Here is a 20,744-nt window from a genome sequence, read left to right as displayed (position 1 = left end):
ACGGCCTTATTGGAGAGGTGTGCCTCTTGGAACGACTTTGAGATTTCAAAAGGTACTATTCTCTCTCTCTCTCTGTGTGTGTGTGTGTGTGTATGTGTGTGTATGTATGTGTGTATGTATGTGTGTGTGAGTGTGTGTATGTGTGTGTGAGTGTGTGTGTGTGTGTATGTGTGTGTGTGTATGTGTGTGTGTGTATCCAACTTGTGGATCAAGGAATAAGCTCTCAGCTGTTCCCACTTTCATACCTTTGCTCTGCCAGCATGGACTGTATCCTCAGAAACCATAAGCCCTAATTAAGTGCTTTCTTTTATAAGTTACTTGATTATAATGTTTTATGACACACTAGAAAAGTAACTAACACGCACACACACAATTTTAAAAAGAAATCTTTACATAAATGCACTAATACCAAGGATAGCCCCAAACAAAAACCGATTACGTTAAAAATAACTAATGACTAATGAAGATTCATAAATCAATTTACTCTCATGACAAGACAGTCACAACATTTTCATAAATAACTCAAATCAACCAAAAACATGTATAATAAAAATATTTTTGAGGTGGAAGTCATATAACATGAACATAAAGTGTTTAATGATTTTTCCAAGACATTTCATTAGCCCATGAAGGAATCATATTCCCATTAAGCAGTCCCTCCTCCTCCCCTATCTCCACAGCCTTATCAATCACCTACAGGCTTTTGGTTGCTATGGGTTTATCTACTCTAAACGTCCCATAAAAGAAATCATAATGTGTGATTTTGCTGTGTGGCTTTTGTGACTTGTGCAGTGTGAAGACTCAGCCATGTCATAACGTGTCAGGATTGTTCCTGTTACAGCTGAGAATTGTCTCACTGCTTGACTACAGTGTTATGTCCATTCATTCATTTGAAAGTGGGCGCTGGCATTGTTTCCACAATTTTGCAACTCTGAGTAGGGCATAATATAACTTGAATGGGAGCTGCCCACACAGGCTCATTTGTCAAACACTTGGTACTTGCTTAGAAAAGGGAGTGGTTGGTTCAGGAAAGGAGCTGAAGCAAACAAAATTACCCTTCAAAAACTAGCTTTATTAGGGAAAGGGACATCAAAACCTTGGGAGCAATGATCAAGTCTTGAGGTAAGAAAGCATGAAAACCAGTAAGTACATCAGAGGCAACATGATGGTGCCCTTACAGGAAAGACAGGCTTCACTTTAAAACAAGAGCGATTTTATTCTGAGGTATAGGCTAGAGTAAAAGTAAGAGAGATGGCCACCATAAACATGACGGAAGGGGAGCCCCAGGAATAGGCATTCAGAAAAATCTGAACAAAGGAAAATAATTGACATCTGCATATTTTCAGGGGGTGGTGGTAAAGGCCATGTGATTTAGTGTGGGGTAGCTTTGGTGGCAAAGAGCATGAAGGAACCACGTTCCATAAATTAGGAGCTGTTGGGCCTGTGATCATTCAGAGAAGTCAGGGATCTTTGATTCAAATCAACCAGCTGGACTCCATAACTCTGTCCACTGGGTGGGTCCTTGGCAGCCCCTGCTTGTGCTTTGCACTGCTTGTGCTTTGCAATCTACAAGGGCAGACTTGCGCCTATTTACTTACTAAGAAAGCCAGGGCAAAGTAGATGGGTTATTGTGCTTGGGTGCTCAGCGGCTCCACCCGCAGCCACAGTCCGCCCTCTGCGCGCAGGATCAGCTCTGGCCTCCGGCTCCTTGTCATCTGGCAGCACACGGAAGCGCAGCAGTGTCAGCGCCAGCGCCACCTTCATCTCGCTCATGGCGAAAGTCTGTCCTATGCAGTTCCTGTGGGAGGACAGGGTGGGGACTGTGGCTGTGCCCTTTGCAGGGATCCAGACAGGCACTCTCAGATCCCACCTGACCCAGTACCGGTCACGTTGAGAGATGCTAATTAATACATCTAGCACATCACAACCAGCAGGAGGGAGCCCCACTGCCACCGCCATTCCTGGCCGCTTTTGGAACTTCCCAAATAGATTCTCCAAACCTTGATGAAACCTCTACCAACTCAATTCACCTTTCCTCACTACCAGGCCCAGACCCTGCTTCACGACCTTGAGCTTGCTGACCTCACCTTGGTCCCGCAGAGAAGGGAATAAATGACAGAGGTGATCTAGCCTGGATATTCTCTGGATCAAAACGGAAGGGGTCATAGACCTGCAAGAGACTAGCCAGGGTGAATGGGTGGCATCTAGCAGCACAGCCAGAGACAGAAATCTGATATCCTGGGGCCATTGGGGGAGACCAAGAACGCAGACACAGCGCACCTCAGGGTTCTGCCACACAGTTGGGTTGTGATGGGTTCCAAAAATATTGATGATGCAGATGACACCTGTGGGGAAGAGGGGAGGGGCGAGCAGGGTAAGCTGGCTGATGAGCTTTGCTGCGCACCCTTCCCTAAATTCTGTGACTACCTTTAGGGATGATCCTTCCATCTGGGAGGGAAATGTCCTGGGTGCAGCATCGGGAGACCATTGTGACTGGGGGGTGCAGCCGCAGACTCTCCTTGATGCACATGGTCAGGAAGGGCAGCTGGGCCAGGTCATCCCTGAGGAACAGACAACACAATTATTCAAGAACAAAACCAGAGGCTGCCAGCCTCTGTGTTGCCCGCTTAAGTTTTCCTCACAGCGGTAAAATAATCTTGAGAAGAGCAGAAAGTTAGGAAAGTGCTAGAGGTAATCTAGCCAGGACTCTTTAGAGAAATTTTTGTTTGCTTTCCTGAGGCAACGAATTGTTCAAATGCCTACCATTTTAAAAACTCAACAAATTTACATAAAAATGAGTATTTCTTATGACAAAAAAGCAAAGTGCAAAGAAAAAGAATAAATGGATCTAATTTGTCTGCTCTTCTGTCCCTCTCCCTCACATACCCCATCTACCCTTTCCCTCCTCCCTTGTCTTCTCTCGGAGTTATTTCTCCTGTCTCAGGTCCTTCTATCCCCTTACCCCTTCTTTATCCTCCATCTCCCCATCTGAATTCCTCTTTACACTTCTCCTCCTTTTTATACCCTCCTGCTACCTGTCATCTTACTGACTTCCTCCTCCATCAGCCAACACCATCCTTAGGCCGCTCTACTCCCCAGTCCCACACAGATACTCAGTGACTTTCCCAGTCAAACACATCCTTTCCCTCTACACTCGTTTCTCTTCCACTCTCAATCCAATGTCTTCTCATGGGTCCTAGGGCTGTCTTAACATTAGACTGTTCTCCCACCAAGCTGAGAGCCAAGGAAGGCCGCTCTCTGGGCCGCTCTCTGAGCCGCTCTCTGGGCTGCTCTCTGGGCCGCTCTCTGGGCCGCTCTCTGAGCTAAGTCTTTAGCACAGACTAAGTTGGACACCAAATTGGAATGGAAAGGCAGTGTGGGAAGAGTTTGATGAGCGAAGACTTGGTGATGGAAGATTCAAATGTTCAAGAAAACATGCATATGATGTTTATTCCCAGATATTTCCTGTGGATCCCCAGACAGAAGAGCAAGGAAGTCATTAGAGAACAGAAGAACAATCTATCAGGAAGGAAAACACGGGAAATGTTAAGTAGGACAGAAGTCTAGGAGAGGACAGGAAGTTCATTTATTCAATGCACACAAAGCAGCATCATCCGCCCTCACATAGTGTTACCTCGTCAATAATTCTCTTTGACGTCCACATCTTTCTTTCCTTGCTGATGAAGCAGATGTCTCACCCACCAGCCAAAAACAGAAGAGTCATTTAAAGGGTTCCCTTCCCCGCCGGGAGACAAAAGTGGGAGACAGTCAGGGACAGTCTACCATGACGTACGCTCACCATTGGATCTCCTCGGGATCACGGTCCCTCAGCAGCTCCTGAACCTCCTGCCGGCAGCGATCCTGGTGCTCAGGGTGCCTTGCCAGGTTGTAGAGGATCCAGGAGAGCCCACTGGCTGTGGTGTCATGGCCTAAGGGACAGACAGATAGACTTGGGAATCTGGGCTGTTTCGGCACCGCTGAGTGGACAGCACTCAAGCAGTGAAGTTTTAAGAAGGAATAGGGGAGAGATAGAACACGAGGAATGGAGAGGCCCAGATTCCTGAGGTGGAGAGACTCCTACCCCTTCTCTGGTGTCACACTGATGCCCTCACCCCTAAACATGAAGGTGTCAGCTTCAGCTCGGATGTCCTCATCTGACAGCTCCTTTCCATCTTCATCCTGGACACAAGGCAAGTTCTTATGTCACACAACTTCTGATGGCTCCCATGTCTAACATAAAGTAACCTCTAGAGACCCTTTTCTGACCGTGCACACCAGGCCTTCAGATGCCTGCATCTCAGTCACACCAGACCTTCAGATGCCTGCATCTTGGTCACCAGCACACAGGCGTTTTCTTGGCTTCCTGTGGTTTCCTACTTAAGGGAATCAAAGACACGTGGAGACTTTTGTATGATGAGTGACTAGCCACCTTCAAACAGAATCACTTTAGGACAACTTGTCTTGAAAATTAGAGAGTAAACATTGCTCTAAGTCAGTGTTCCTCAACACATAGCAAACCACTATGTCCAAAAATATTTACACTACAATTCATACCAGTAGCAAAATTAGAGGTATGAAGCAGCAACAAAAATCATTTTATAGTTCAGGGTCAGCACAACACAGGTAACTGTATTACAGGCTCACAGCATTAGGAAGGTTGAGAACCACTGCTCTAGATCTTTAACTTTGCTTACTATGTGGGAAGAGTGGATTTCCTTTGTACCAGTCTTCATTTTTTGCTACTTGATTTGTCACAAAGGTTGTGTCTGCAGGGTGGGAATATTTAGACTGATGGGAGAAATAGAAGCAGTATGTGACTTTGTGAGTTCAGATGATGTCATAGTGTGTGTGGTTGGTAAGTAGGCTGGCTTCCCCTTCTCTCTTTCTCACTTGCTAGGTTTCAAATGTGTCCCCTCTCTGGCTGCTCTAATCTTATTCTCTGATTCTTTCCCCAATCTTCTATCCCACTACTGGGTCTAAATTTAGAGAATTTATCTTATTTCCTTTAGAACCTATCAGGTTTACAAACCTATAAAACTTACCTTGGCACTTGGTTAAAGTTGTTTATATTCAAAAATAAAGTCCCCTCTTTACTTGAGAATATTTGAGAGAAATGTAGGGTGATTTATGTGCATGAAAATGTCACTGTGAGATGCATTATTTTATAGATAAAAATTCATTTTCTATTCCTTGCCTGCTCTCCTGTCTCCTCTGCCCCTCCTTTCCTATTATCTGTTAACCCTTCATTTACTTTACCTCTCCTAGTCTCGTCCCTCTTCCTCTGTCTATCCTATTGCTTTCTCTGAAACCAAGAAGACAGAGATGTGCTGTCCTATAAGCCTCCACGACTCATAACACATGGGTCTTTCTCCTGGTGTGTGAATCCTGTTGTGAATCCTGTTTGAATGACAATTGTCCCATGGACCCACACATTTGCATGCTTAGTCCTCAGTTGATGAACTGTTTGGGTTAGGAGGTGTGGACTTGTTGGAGGAAGTGTGCCACCATTGGGCTTTGAAGTTTGCCCACTCCAGGCCAGGTCTCTCTCTCTCTCTCTCTCTCTCTCTCTCTCTCTCTCTCTCTCTCTCTCTCTCTCTCCTCTATCTCTCTTCCCCTCTATCTCTCTTCCCTTCTCTGCCTGCTGCCTATGAATCAGGATGTAAAGTTCTCAGTGATCACTCTGGCTCCAGCCCGTCTGCTTCCCACTATGATGATCATGGACTAACCCTCTGAAACTGTAACAAGCCCCCAGTTAAACGCTTTCTTTTATAAGAGTTGCTTTAGTCATTTGTCTCTTCAGAGCAGAGGAACAGTAACTAAGGTATCTGTCATCAGTCACACTCTCCAACAGTCCTTCCCCCATTTCCTTCCCTTTCTCTTCTGAGCAAGCGAGAGTCCCCTTGAGTATCTCCCAACCCTGGACATCAAGTCTAAGATTGGTTTTTAACTATAAAATAATGCATTTTGCGGTGAGATTTTTGTGCGCAAATTTGCCAGGTAAAATAATCAAATCACCTAGGAAGGAAAGATCTAGGAATAGGGAGTGATTGCTACCTTCATAGCATGACTGCTATAATGTGTGATCCACACTGACTATGAAGTTATGTGCAGCGTCTTCCAAATACAGATACTATGATCTGTATTTACTTACCAAGTAAAGCTCTTCAGGTCCACCTAGAAAGACTGTATTGGCCCCGGTCTGCTCTCTACAATGTGTTTTTCTCTGACTTGTCTCTCTTTACCTCAAATGCATTCTATGGATTCTAGGTGTTCTCTACATCAAGCCCAAGTCATTATTGAAATATAAAAAATCATATCATCTCACATTCAATACAAGCATTCACTCTGTTTTTATAAAATCATAAAGAGTTGGAGCTGGAGAGACGACTCAATGATCATATGGTGCCTCACCTATAACTTTAGTTCTAGGGAATTCAGTTCTCTTTTGGCCTCTGCAGTCACCAAGCATGCGTGTGATGCACATACAAACATGCATGCAAACACTCACTCACACACACACACACACACACACACACACACACAAATAAATGAATTAGTTTTTAAAGTCATGAGGAGTGGTATAAACATGTAGTGCCAGAAATTGGGGCAGTAAGATACATTTACCCAGCCCTGAAGATGAGCCTGGCAACATAGTCAGGCACATCACAAGAAAGCTATCAAAAACCAAAGGGTTGACATGAATATGTAATCCTAGCACTGAGGAAGCTGAGGCAGGAGGATCATGAGGTTGAGGCCAGCCTGGCCTACAGTGAGACTCTGTTTAAAAGAAGGAAACAAAACAAAACCTTCAACTACTTAGTTTTAAAAGCTCCGTTGCACCTCTTAAGACACCGACCTTGGTTAGCAGCAGTACGTCAATGAAGTCCAATGTCTTGGACTTGGCTTTGGCCTTGATGACATCATCACCACCATGCTTCGGCAGAGTGCGACGTCGCTCCTGGATGATGGCATCGGTGAAGTCATGTACCAGGCGGCAGGCCTTATAGAAGCGCATTCCATCGGGTGTGAGGCGGTAGAGCAGGTCCATGTGCAGAAGCAGTTGTTCGTTTCTCTTCACAGCCAGGGTACTGAGCTCCAAGATGGCAGCAATATACTGGCTAGGCTTCCTGCACAATGAGAACACGAAGAGAAGCAGGAATGCTGCAGACCTAAAACCTGAGGGGCATCTCTCCGCAGAAGGAGGAAACTATTTTCTAACAGGATACCAAGTAGCCTAACTCATCTAGAAACAATGGCCACATGTGATAGGCATGGGTCTTGATGGTGACATGGTAAGACACATCTCAAAAAAGCTATCTCAAGCCAAACAGGCTTATTACATATGTAATTTTATTATAAATGTAATCCTAGTACTGTATACTCAGTTTCTTCTCTCCCTTCACTCCAATCACATGAGCCTAGGCATTTCCCGAAGCATCTGCCACATGGTGCAGACACCGGACTCATCTCTTTCCTTTCTGACCCAGGGTTCAGTTCTGCTTCTCCTGCTCCCAATATTGTCCACCCGGATTAGAACTCATCAATTCTTGCAGTTTGCTATGCCAGTCTTATCTCCCCCCCCCCTTGTACAACATCAATCCTATTTTCTTTTAAAAGGCAGTTACTGTCTACAGAGCTCTTTTGTATTATGGGTGTGCCTTTCAAGGGGTGTTAAAACCTTGGCATTTCTCTCTCTCTCTCTCTCTCTCTCTCTCTCTCTCTCTCTCTCTCTCTCTCTCTCTCCTTCTTGGATGCCTGTTTCCTCAAACACATGGTCCCTTCCATGATACAAATTTGGGCACCGATCCAGATTACACTGAAACCATAAGCTGAAATAAATATTTCCTCTATTTTATAATCTTAGATATTTTGTTATAGTGATAGACAATGAAGATCTCTCATAGTTTCCTAGAAACTATGACCTTAATTCACAGAGTGAAGTTCCGCTCTTTTCTTGGCTTTGATGTCTGCATGCTTTAGTTACTGTCTGCTCTGCCAACCTCCTTCCAAACTCTTCCTGCCGAGTGCTCACGATCACGTGGATCTCTGTGCCACTTCACAGAAGGGGCTACTCTGTCCCCCATGGGGTTGGTTCAGTGTCAGTTCTGTCCCACTTCCATGAGTCTCTTCTGCCTGCTCTGGCCAGCCTTCCCTCTTCTACCTCTTGCCTTGAGTCTGTGGACCAGAACTCATCCAAGATCTGAAGTTGAAACTTACTCCTGACAGTTGCTGTTGAAGCTGAAGACACATTTCTGCAAAGTGTCCAAGGTCATGAGGCTGATGTTCTCAAACATGTCCAGACGGGCGCTACCCCCTGAGGCCAGGTGCAGCCACTTGGCCAGAGAGAGAGAGAGAGAGAGAGAGAGAGAGAGAGAGAGAGAGAGAGAGAGAGAGAGAGTGTTGAATCTTGACTCCCTGAGGCTCTGCCCAATCCCAACCACTCAAATGGACAACCTCAGACCAGCCTCCTGGTCCTCAGCCCTAGATAACCAACCTCAGGGATAACCCAAACTGGAAGCAGCTACTATAGCAGATGAAGACCCAAGACTGAGCCAGAAGTCTTGATTCTCATGTTCTGTGCTCCCTCAGTCAGTTACTTTCCCTCTTCTAGTTCTTGCCTGTCACATCTTTAGGAAGTTGGTCTGATCTTAGTCTGCTAAACTAAGAGGAGCCCCATATGCACCATTTTTAGCTCACCTCCTCCAGGACAATGTAAACAAGGTCTCTGGTATATCTGACCCTCAGATTTATCACTAACGGGGAAACGGTAATCAGTTTACCTCACGGGCATAAGGAAATTGGTCAGGATAGCTTACTGAACCAGGACTTCACATCAGGTCTAGCCTGTGACAAGCAAGGAACACACAGTATCCTTCTCATTATCACGTCTGTAAATTGATTTCAAGACCCTCCTTTTGCTGAGAATGTTAGACTTGCATTGTTCCTTGAGAAATTTTGTTAGACGTGCCAACAATGAACTATCATGATGGTCTTAACCTGGGCTTATCTCAGATATTATGACAGAAAACTATGGATACAGTGACGACTCCATGAGTGAAAATAAGACTAAATTCTGCTTGTTATAGAAGCAGATTCCCTAAGACTCAGTCATATTATTACATTATGATTAGGTCATGAGGTGCCCCTACTGCAGCCCCCTCGTACTGCTCTCACAGACTGTGGGTAACTTGAAGAAAGGATAACAGCTGGAGTGATGGACATGCTGCTTGCTGCGCATTGAGTAAATGTCTGGCTTTTCCATCTGACTCAAGGGTCTGGTGTGTTCTAGAAGAATCTATAACCAATAAACAAGCTAACATACCAGTTTACAAGTAAGGAGTCATTCTGGGACCCTCATCCCAGTTCTTATTCAGGTACATCTAGTACAGTGTGATTTTCCAGCAATGTCAGTTAGATTTTGGCCCACTTTCAATTTCGTGTTTGGCTTATGATTTGACTAACAAAACCTGATGAGATGATGAAGCTGCCATCTCAATTAAATCTAAGCTTTCCGTCGTATCCTGCTTCTCTCATTCTGGTGGAACTCTGTGCCACAAGCCTTGGGGGCCTCAAAAGGGAAGAGAACCATGGGAACACTTGCTGAGTTCTCCCAGCCAAATCCAGTCTAAATTATCTTGATGTTTGCAAGCCTCAAACATGAGAGAACTGAGCCAGAATCAGCTGAGCTGCCTACACCTAATCCACACTCATCATAGACCATCAGTGACCTAGACCTTGTCCAGAAGAAACAAGCAGTGCATTTGGAACTGCCAAGTCATGTCTGCATTCAGTTTTTAGGCCATTAAAAAGTAACACCTGAGCACCCTCCAAGTAAGGGGCCGTGACTCTATGGTATCACCCTGAACACAGAGTAAAGTTTTAATACTAAATCACACACGGGGAATCAAGTCTGGGGGAAAACTGCAATGGGCCACCATGACCCTTCAGAGCCAGTACTGTGGACTAGATCTGTCTGAAGTCCCTTACCAACCCCTCCCCAGACTCTAGCTGGGCACATGGGTTCTGGGGACTCACATGCATGATGTTGGTGCTGTCATTGAAAATCTTCACATAGGGTTTCAGGATGTTGAAATGGAAGGCAGGTGTCAGCATGCGACGGTGGCGGCTCCACTTGTCACCAGCACTCACCAAGAGCCCATCCCCTATGAGGATGACCATTGGCAGTGGGCAAAGGTGGCACCTTTCCCTCAGGGTTGTTCCCAACCATCTCACCTGCAAGGACTCACCGAGCCAGGGTTTCAGGAAGCTGTAGAAGCTGTCGTCCTTTGGGGCAACCGCAGCTTACATGAAAAAGAATCATCAGGAACCAATGGAAAATGCAGAGGATGAACTTGGGAAGAATTTGGTGCCCTCATCAGAGGTGTGCATGTCTACCTCAAGCCAGAATGGCAAGATTGTGGAGAAGGACAGAGGAGGCAGGGAGTAGGGGAGAGGTGAGCAGGAGCCAGACTAAAGCATAGGAGGGAGTAGAACAAAAGTGTGGCCTGACACTGCATAACATACCTGTGATGGTTTCTATATGTTTGGCCCAGGGAGTGGTAGCATTAGGTGGTGTGTCCTTGTTGGAGTGGGTGTGTCACTGTGCTTAACACCCTCACACTACCTGAAAGTCAGTATTCTGCTAGCAGCCTTCAGATGGAGATGTAGAACTCTCAGCTACTTCTGCACCATGCCTGTCCAAATGCTGCCATGATCCTGCCTTGATGATAATGGACTAAACCTTTGAACCTATAAGCCAGACTAAATGAAATATTGCTCTTTATAAGAGTTGCCTTGGTCACAGTGTCTGTTCACAACAGTAAAACCCTAACTAAGGCAACACCCAAGTGTGTGTTCACATGGCTCCTACATGGCCTAACATGTCAACACAGAACAATAGTCTGAGACCTTTACATAGACCTAGCATAGCTATTCATCCAGCACTTTCTGTCATGTCCCGACATATACAGATGACACAGGTGCACACTACGTGTGTACTCTATTTTGCTGTTTTGTTTCTATTGTTGTCACCAAATACCACGACCAAAAAAGCAAGTTGGGGAGGAAAGGGTTTGTTTGGCTTACACTTCCATATAGCTGTTAATTACTGAAGGAAGTCAGGATAGGATCTTAAACAGGGCTGAAACCCAGAGGCAGGAACTGAAGCAGAAGCCATGGAAGGATGCTCCTTACTGGCTTGCTTGCTCATAGCTTTTTCAACCTGCTTTCTTATAGCACTCAGTACAACCTGCCCAGGGATGGCACCACCCACAATGGGCTGGGCCCTCCCCGGTTGATCACTAATTAAGAAAAAAACCTTATTGCTGGATCTCATGAAGGCATTTTCTCAACTGAGTCTCCTTTCTCTCTAATGACTCTAGCTTGTGTCAAGTTCATGCACAAAGCCAACCAATATAGCATCCTAACACATAACATGTGCTAACATAGCTAAACACACATGGTCTTCCTTGACATGTCTCTACCTAATGTAACATATTGCTGTAAACTGACACCATAACCACAACAACTCTTACAAAGGAAAATATTTCATTGGGGCTGGCTTACAGTTCAGAGATTCAGTCCATTATTGTTATTGCAGGAAGCATGACAGCATGTAGGCAGACATGATACTGGAGTTCTACATCATGATCCACAAGCAACAGGAAAAGACTAGCACACTGCTGATGACTTGAGCATCTGAGACTTCAAAGCCCACCTCCTAGTGACATACTTCCTCCAACAAGGCCATATCTTCTACATCTCTTAATAGTGCCACTTTCTATGGTCCTATGGGGGCCATTTTTATTCCAATACATATTAGAAAAGGTATGATGGGTCTCAGTGTGTACTAGAAGTTATCTTAAAATGCTCACTGTAGTGTGGAGGGAGACTATTCACCTGACAGGATGCTTGCCATGCAAGCAGAGAGCTGAGTTCTGTCTACAGCACCCACACAGAGGTGACGGTAGTGACAGGCACCTTTAATCCCAGTTCTGCGGAGGCGGAAGACAAGTAGATTCTGGGTATCCACCATAGCCTAATCCACAGTGAGGCTCTGTCCCCAAAACAAGGTGTATGGTTCGTGAGGGGTGGCATCCAATGTTGGCCTCTTACCTCCACTCTTACACTAGGCACACGAATGCAAGTGCAATCCCACACACCCACACACATACTTGTACATAGATAAAAGAAGAGTTACACTAGAATCTCAGGTGTGTAACAGATGCAATTTGATATCAGGCATGGGTACACACTAAGACCTACTTACACAAATCTCAAGATCTCAGTCATGTCTCAGTGCAATTCTGGATGACAGGTATCAGACAATCCTAAACATGGTCAGGATGTTATCAGATAAAAATACGAGCCCAAATAACTACTCAACCACACAGAATCCAACATTCCTCTTATGTCCATGACCCCTTAGGATTCCCAGACAGGGCCATCTTCACATGATCCCAGGTATAAACCACATTTAGCCAGGGATAACGGATATTGTCCTGGCTATCCCGTGAGGCAATCACTGCTACTGTCCAACCACCTTGACTTGGGTCACCTGACCAGCTGGAGACAGCACAGATACCTCAGCAATGGGCAAGCTGGGGCTGGTGCAGCGCCCACCTGGAGCAGAAAGGAGGGGCTTCACAAAAGTAGGAAGACTATACAGATGGTCACCAGCCAGGGCCCCGACCATCATCAGCCTGCTTCCCCACAGCGCACGCCAGGATGGTTGTACAATACACCTTCTTTCTACTTCTGAATTAGAGGAAGAAAGAGAGCCTGGAGATTGTGTCTCTAGGCTGCCGGAGAGGTGGATTACTTGTGCAGGAGTCAGATGGAGTCTTGGGAATTCTATCCAACCCTTTCTCCATCCCTGCCTGAGGTTCCTCCAGACATCTTCTGTACATAGCAATCCTCAACCCTCAGTTAGAGGGACAGAAAGACACATTCACTCTTAGGCTCTCAAACACAGTGTTAACCTGGGTTCTCTTTCCTACCATTCTCCAGACTGAAACCCAGGCATTCAAGTCCATTGAGCTCAGTCTCCCACATAGTAAGTGAAGTATCTGAGACCTGATCCTGGGACTTTGCATCAATATCCTGGATTCTTACTAGTGCATCTGTCTTGTTTTTCCCAGGTCTTCCCAAGATCACATAAAGGCAGTGACTTAATAAGGACTCTCTATCTTGTGGTTCAGGGCAGCAAATTAAAGTTAGTTACAAGCCCAGAACTCCTGGGAACTCCGCTCGTGAGTTAGGCTGTCTTCAGTTACAAGCCCAGAGCTCCTGGGAGCCCCGCGCATGAGTTAGGCTGTCTCGTGGTCCGAGTCTCATCACTTAGACCTTGATGCAAATGCTGTCTGAAAGGAAAAGTGAGGCCTGGGAAGGTAAAACAGACCTGAAGGCAATCCTCCCAGGCAGGCCTTCACAGTCTGCAGATTCCCTTTATTTCTTTGAACTAAACCAGGTGGATATCACTCACACCCAATAAAAACCTAGCCATGCCCAGAGAGCAGACAGCCTTCCTGGAAGATGCTAGAGTCATGGTGTGGGGCCGTGGGTGTGGGGGAAAGAGGGAGTGGGAGTAAACCCGCATCACGCCAGAGTTCCGGTGCTCTGGGTGGGCAGACACAGAAGGACTGCCGGACGCTCTCGATGTGGGCCCGGGGTGTGTGTCTGGCTGTGGGAAGCCACAGAATTCCAGCTCGGCAGGGGGTGGACAAGGGGCAGCCCTAGGTGCCAGGTTCTCAGCCTTGGGCATCTCACGCTGGACACCGCAGAAGAGCTGAGGACAGACTAGGGGCCCCGGGGCTGAAGGAAGGAGCACACCTGGCTATAGTCAGGTAACTGTGGGGGTGGAGTCTAGCCAGAGTGCCAGGAGTTTGGGACATTGTGTGACTGATAGACACAGAATTATGGAGTTGGGGGCTCTGTGGTGTCAGGCACCTGGCTCTGGGAATGTGCTGTTTTGGTTGAATGGGGCTTGTTCCAGTGACCCAGTAGAGAACTCTACAAGGGTCATAAAAGTGACCCACTACAAAAGGGACTGCTTGGCCCCTCCTAGCTCTTTAAGCTCCCGCCTTTCTTACTCTCCTCTCTAGCCTGCCTTCTCTAGTTCCCTTTCCCCCTCTCTCCACGTGGCCATGGTCGGCCATGGTCGGCCTCTCTCTCTCTCTCTCTCTTTCTACCTTCTCTCTTCCCCCTGCCTTTCTACAATAAAGCTCTAAAACCATAGACTGTCTCTGACCATCAAGGCCTGCTGTGCTTGGACAATGGGATAGGCTTTCCCCTAATGAGCCACATCTAACCTCCCACCAGAAGGCCTTCCTGCACTGCAGCCATGGACCGGACCAAGAACTCTTGCCCGCATAGGAACCACCCAGCGCTCCCTCCCTCCCCCTGCCCTCTCCTCCCTTCCGTACTGGGGTTGACTGACCTGCCCCCCCCCCGGGGCCCCGTTTTTGTTCCCAACTCTTCTGTTGGAAGATCCAGGGTGGGATGCCCAAGGCTGAGAACCTGGTACCTAAGGCTGCCCCTTGTCCACCCCCTGTGGAGCAGGAATTCCATGGCTTCACACAGCCAGACACCCACCCAGGGCCGAAGTTCTCCTGAGTCCGTCCGCCCAGAGCACGGGAGCTCTGGAGGGATGCGGGTTCTCTCCCCTCCTTCCCCCACACCCACAGCCACACACTATGGTCACTAGGGAACACTCCCTCCAGCCCCCACCTCCGCTCTCTCTCAACCATGGTCCAGGCAAGTATGGTAATGTCAGAGGGCAGGGTAATTGGGCCAGGCTGGAGTGGAACTTCCTAAGAAAGATTCTGGGCCTACTCAGTAAGCAATCAACATATGATAGAAACCAAAGGAAGAGAAAAAATATAGAAATAGCAGCTAGATATCACATTACTATACACCGGCTTACTGCTGTGCCTGGGGCTGGGCTGGGCTGCAGCCCTACATAGGCCCAGCACAGCCTGCCCCTACTTTAAACATTCCTATTATCAGGGTAGATTTGTCTTCATTCCAGATACCTAGCTTAGTCTCTCTTAGACCTTCACTGATCTAGCTTCTGGTCGTGCCTGTTCTGGTCATGATTCTTCCTCTAGGATGTCTCCCTATGTGTACTAGCAGAGATCTCACTTCTCCATTCAGCCATCACCTACCTTCCTGAGAGCCATTAGGTGCTTGGAGTGTCTTTGTCAAGATACATCTCTTCCAGATTGGGTTCCACTAGGACAGCCTTGCTCATGATAGCCTGCCATCTCAGAAGTACCAAGAATGCTAGGGTGGGAAGGGAGGCAATGACTGCAGTAGAGGAAGAAAAGACTGACATGGGATGGTAAGGACATGAAAAAGCAGAACGCCTGAGAGAGATAAGGGAATGGAAGATTAGGTTGCTTCAGGGGCACACACAGAAGAATGGAGGTCAGGACTAGAAGCTCTCAGGTTCCCACAGACACACCACCAACAGCTCCCATGGGTACCTGAGGCACTGAGAACGGATCGGATGATGTCAGGGTGGCACAGAGTGATGAGAGGAACTGTAGGGCCTAACCAGGTCATGAAGCCCTGGGGGTAGGTGGTCACCAGCTCAGTCATCTGCTTCATGCCTTCTTCCGTAGGAGGGGACTGGGGAATAAAAGATAAGGACAATCCCTCTTGACATGGCTCTTTTCAGGGATCAAATTGGCTGCATGCCCACATAAGCTGATGCAATATGGCTTCTTATTGCATCCGTGATATTCTCAGAACACCGTATTCATAGCAGTAGACTGAGTTAGGATGTCCTTCCCTTCACAGTGTGGGTGGTACCATCTAACCCACTGAGGATTCAAATGAAACAAGCGACAGAGGAAGGGAAAAGTCACTCTTCCTGCCCAAGCTGGGACGCTCAGCTTCCCATGCCCTCAAATAGCAAAATTTTGCAACTTGCCCTTTGGACTCCAGCATTCATGTTTGACACGGCACTTTACACGGGGCCTTTGTTCTAAGACTAAATTGCTACACCACCAGCTTCCTGGTCTTCCATTTGTGTGTGGCATTGTGGGGTTCCTCAATCTCCTTTATTACTTAAATCCAAACTTTATCTACATAGCTATCTACCTATCGATAGATCCCTACCCTCTTCGCTTTCTCATTTACATACCTGTATATGTTATGTATATATCATGCTCATTTGCATATCTGCATAACTATGCAGAGAATTGTGATACATAATGATTTTTAAATTAAATTTAATTTTTTTACTTATTCATTTTACAACCTGCTTACTGCCCCCTTCCTGATAACCCTCTCCCACAATTCTTTCCTCATCCTCCATCCCCTTCTCCTCTGATAGCCTGTATATTCTACCTTGGTCACATAAAACTATAACACACCTGAAGATTATCTATGCCTTTCAATTTTTACTATTATTCTTATGTTTAGATACATTTGGCTAAATAAATACCTTTATCTCAAAACTGTCTGCAATCTTCTCGATAGTACCATGAGGTACAGGTTTGTATGCTAGGACCAATAAGTGGTCTCTCATAACCTAGACATGCAGTAGGCTCTGCCAAGATGGTTTGATTCAGTGTACGCTATAGTGTTAGCAAAATGATGAAATCATCCAGTGATGAATTTTTAAAGTTTGTCCCTATCACTAACTAATGCAAAATAATGTATCTGGGTACATATAAAATGCATGTGTAAGTGTGTATATGCATGTGCGTGTGTGCGGTTGTGTTGGGTATTTTTATTTTACTATTTGTGTGCACATGTGTGTTCATGCTTTGGTGCTGGTGCTCTGGAGATCACTAATATACTTCCTCGGCACCTGTAATAGGTTTCTCCTGAAGCCTTTGTAGTGAACATGTGTCTGGATGTTGCGAGACATAGGAGGAAATCCCTGCTTCTTCTTCCTTTGTTTTTATCAGTCATGTCCTGGTATCAAGCCTGCAACTTACGGTCACTAGACAAGCTATATTGTCACACTGTCCACCTCAGAGAAGCCTCCTTTGTCTTAAGAAAATTAATTTCTCGGGTGGAATCAATTTCAGCCCCAGGAAAAGCCTCAAGGCCAGGTCCTGACAGGGAAATGTGTGCACTGCACTGCAGGCCCAGGGTTTGTCCCCAAGATTTCTCACACATGCTCTTCTGACTGCATACATCAAAAGTCTCCAGTTCCAACTAGGCAGAAGGGTTCAAACACTGGATCCTCAGCAGATACCAAGATAGCAAAGGGGACCCCTAAGTCTCCATAAAAGTGGCAGATCCCCAACAAGCAACCACTGCCCACAAGGGAAAAGATCCTGTGCGTGGTTTCAAGGACTTGTGTGCATGCTGTGAGATCTGAGAACTGTAAATGAAGCAATTAAGACTGAGTTAACCAAAGGAGATAAGAGTCCTATGTTACAGTCCAAACATTGTGTAATCGTTAGGATCAAAGAAGGTCACCAAAGGATGAGCCTTCTAGTCTAATCCAGGTTGTGCAACAGACCTCCGTGATTAATCTTAGTAGAAAAGAGCAATCTAAGGAAGATATCATTCAGGAAAGTGAAGCAAGGACTCAGAAAGGACTCTCCAATGGCAAAGGTGTGTTGGAGATGTATGAGGGGGGCATAAAAAACCTTCTGGAGTAACGCAGAAACTCAAAGCTAGAGTAACAGAAAGAAATGGACCAGACAGGAAGCTGGCTCTAACCCTGAACCCTTCAGGAGGCCTAAGCAGCAGAATGAATGGGAGGGGTCTCGGGTCTATGAAGCCCATTCTGGGAGTCCTTCAGTGTGTACCAGAAACAGGAAAAGAGGCTGGAAATCAATCCAATGTAGACTGGGAATAGAAAAACAGGACTCTGAAAAGAGTTTGAAATGCAGCACCCATACACCCTAACCCATTTTATCCTCAGTTCCCATATCCATGGGGATCTCTGCACCCTCATACCCCAGCCCCTAGCCCACCTAACCTCTGACTTTCTGTCCATATACCCTCATACCCACATCCCGGGACATCCTTCTAACAAACTCCTTGACACTGGGAGATCCCTGCTCCCTCATAATCCAGACCCGTCCTGTTACCATACTCACCATGCCCAGGTGACCCCAAAACCAATTCTTCTTGGGGGGCTGAGGGAAACCACAGAGCCGTTGACACTTTGAATACAAAGTGTATAGCTGGGTGAGGAATCGGGCCAAGAACCAGGAAATCCCAACCAAGAAAAAGAGTAGCCACGGTGAGGTTGACATGAACCCCAGTCCTAGCCAGGATAGGTCCAGATATCGCATCCTATGAGATAGATGGTAGAATGTGAGTTCCCGAACCCCAGGGAATTGACAAGGGCACCCTGTAACAACGGACGGGGTGTGGACTATGGATCCTGATGTCAGATCAGGTGGTAGTGGAAACCCAATGTAGGAGATAGGCAGTGAGATGAGGTATAAAGAACAGAACAAGAAGCAGATAGAGATAAGAGCCTGAAGAGTGTCCCAAACTGCATGCATGAGACCAAGCTTTCCTGGAGTTGTTACTCAGAAACCACAGTATCTCCGGGACAAGCCTGATCACTGACTGTGACCATCCTGCTTTAGTAATCTGGCTCCCCAACACCACACCAGACGTGATCAGGGCTCTCTCAAACCAGAATAGTGCCCTGGAGCTCCACTTTCCCTAGCCTGGCACCTTCTCTCAGGAGTGGTGACTCTTCCGCAGCTCCTCAATCTCTTTATCTTCTGGGGCCTCTTTGGATAAGTGCCTAAAGGAAGCAATGGAGGGCTGGGCTCATGTGTGCCAGCCAACCCTTCCCAGACCCGACAGTTTCCTCCCGGCCTGGGCATGAGGCCAAGAAAGGAGGGTTCGTCAGCCAGCTGCACAGTGAAACCAAGTCAGGGTCACACTGAGCATGGAAAAGAGATCCTCAGGACTTAACTCCTCCCACATGAGGGAGGAGATAAAACTGGTATGGCCAAAGGTGACATTGAGCCCCACCTTTATTGCCCCTCCTGCCCTTCCAAAGACAAGATATATTGTGTTTTTAAAAATCATTAACTTGGGACTTCAGGTTCCAGGAGACCAAGGCCAGGCACATCCCTGAATTTCTCCCGAGCTTCTATGCATGTTTGTATGGGAGGAAGGCCTGCAGGATTTCTTGGTGCAGAACTGGGAGACTCTTGAATTTCTGTCCAGCTGCACAGTCAGGCAGCAGTCAAACCCTACCGCCATGAAACACCAGCTCTTAGTAGACATGTTTCTTTTAGAAGCTGTTCAACAAGTGATTTCCCAGATCACATTCCAGGGACCAATAGCCCAGCTAGAACACAGCTAAGGCTGGGCTGGGCTGGAGCTAGGATATGGAGTGAGGAGGGAAGATGTGTGAGAGCAAGGGTAAGATGGGTTAGCAGCAGATGGGATCCAGGCAGAACAGGTTAGGGCCCTTCTCGTTCTTCTATGAAAAGTAGACAGCATTTAAAATAATGTTTACTATTCTGTACATTGGTTATTATATATTTCTTAAAAGCTGTATATCACCAACCTTGGTGTGTAATAACAGTCCACATGTCTGCTTGTGAGACATCAATGTACTTTAGTATGAAGACTCTCATGCAGACCATGCATTTCCTATTTGACCAGCTGTGGCCAGCACTTAGCCTGTGCTTCTCATTACTTTTGTGAAAGAATGAAGACATAATCAGATATGGGTAAGATTCTTAGTTCCTTTGCTACACATCAGGGAATATGCTAACTTCAACTATCCCTTGTGCATTCCCTAACCCTCAGCAGACTTTAGTGAAAGATCTGAACATCAGGCTTGGCATCAGAGAGCCCCAGACAAAGTCAGGCTCTGTCGCTCACCAGTCCTATGACCTTGAGCAACTAAGCTGACCATGTGGGCCTCACGCTCCTCAGTAACATGGCCATGAAGAGGTGAGGGTGCTGGAGCTTGCTGACTTGTGTTTTATTTCGTGTTCCCCAGAGGTCAATCTCGGCTTTTGGAGGTGTCCCTAAGGCCATGCATCTCTTTGGAAAGCAATCTCAAGAAGCAACAGCAGCACTGTGAAGAACTGGAACGGGAAGCGGACAGGAATGGTACAGGAACGGGAAGCGGACAGGACTCAAAAGCTGCTTGCTGAGGGAGGTATGTGCCATGCTCGTTGGGGCTCAGCTTGGTGGGAGATGGGGCTCTTGGAGACGCGGTACTGAGCATGCTTCTTAGGCATCCCACCCCGACCAAAGGAACATGGACATTTATCTGCCCACACCTACCCCTTAGAATTTGGAATGTGTAGGCATGCTACTGTGCGCTGTGTAATTCAAATCTTGATTTCTGTGCCCCATATCTGGTTGCAGTTTATTCTAAGTATCCCCTGTCTCAATGGTGTATAAACATTGCTCTGGAATTATTCCCTGATTTGTCAATAAAAGTTGATCAATAACTGGTCAGGGGGGACAATAGGGCAGGACTTCCTTCCATTCCTCCAGGAAATGGGGCAGGAGAGAGAAAAAATGGGACTCCGTCACAGGGAAGGAATCCAGGGGAGACAAGGAGAAAACGGCTGGAGCAGAGAAAGCTATACGATGTGAGCATCTCAGGGATTTGGGCTGGGAGGTAGCCAGAGTAGCTTAGAGGATTAAAATAGAGTAACACTGCCCAGTTGTTCTGCCCTTAAAGCTTAATAACTGCGTGCAGTACCTGTCTCAGGTCTTTGGGAGCTGGCTGGGTAAGAGGTAAACTGTAACACTTTTTAAGAAGCCACTAACAGGAACTA

General features: G+C 46.6%; 1 protein-coding gene across 1 annotated transcript; it reads right to left on the bottom strand.

Annotated features, from left to right (window-relative positions):
- Positions 1-1,006: 1,006 nt before the first annotated feature.
- On the bottom strand, positions 1,007-18,313 carry LOC110335957 (cytochrome P450 4F4-like). The gene is given in 13 exon segments (XM_029531458.1): positions 1,007-1,698; positions 1,700-1,798; positions 2,088-2,170; positions 2,281-2,345; positions 2,428-2,561; positions 3,800-3,929; positions 4,113-4,179; positions 6,857-7,127; positions 8,218-8,333; positions 10,036-10,163; positions 10,248-10,301; positions 15,486-15,630; positions 18,069-18,313. Coding segments are annotated over 13 exon segments (1,563 nt in total). The 5' UTR covers positions 18,267-18,313; the 3' UTR covers positions 1,007-1,625.
- Between the last annotated feature and the right edge of the window lie 2,431 nt (positions 18,314-20,744).

Source organism: Mus pahari, chromosome 18 (assembly GCF_900095145.1).
Source record: "Mus pahari chromosome 18, PAHARI_EIJ_v1.1, whole genome shotgun sequence".
Taxonomy (NCBI): Eukaryota; Metazoa; Chordata; class Mammalia; order Rodentia; family Muridae; genus Mus; species Mus pahari.
Note: the sequence above shows the minus strand (reverse complement) of the source record. Positions and strands in the feature narration are given on the sequence as shown.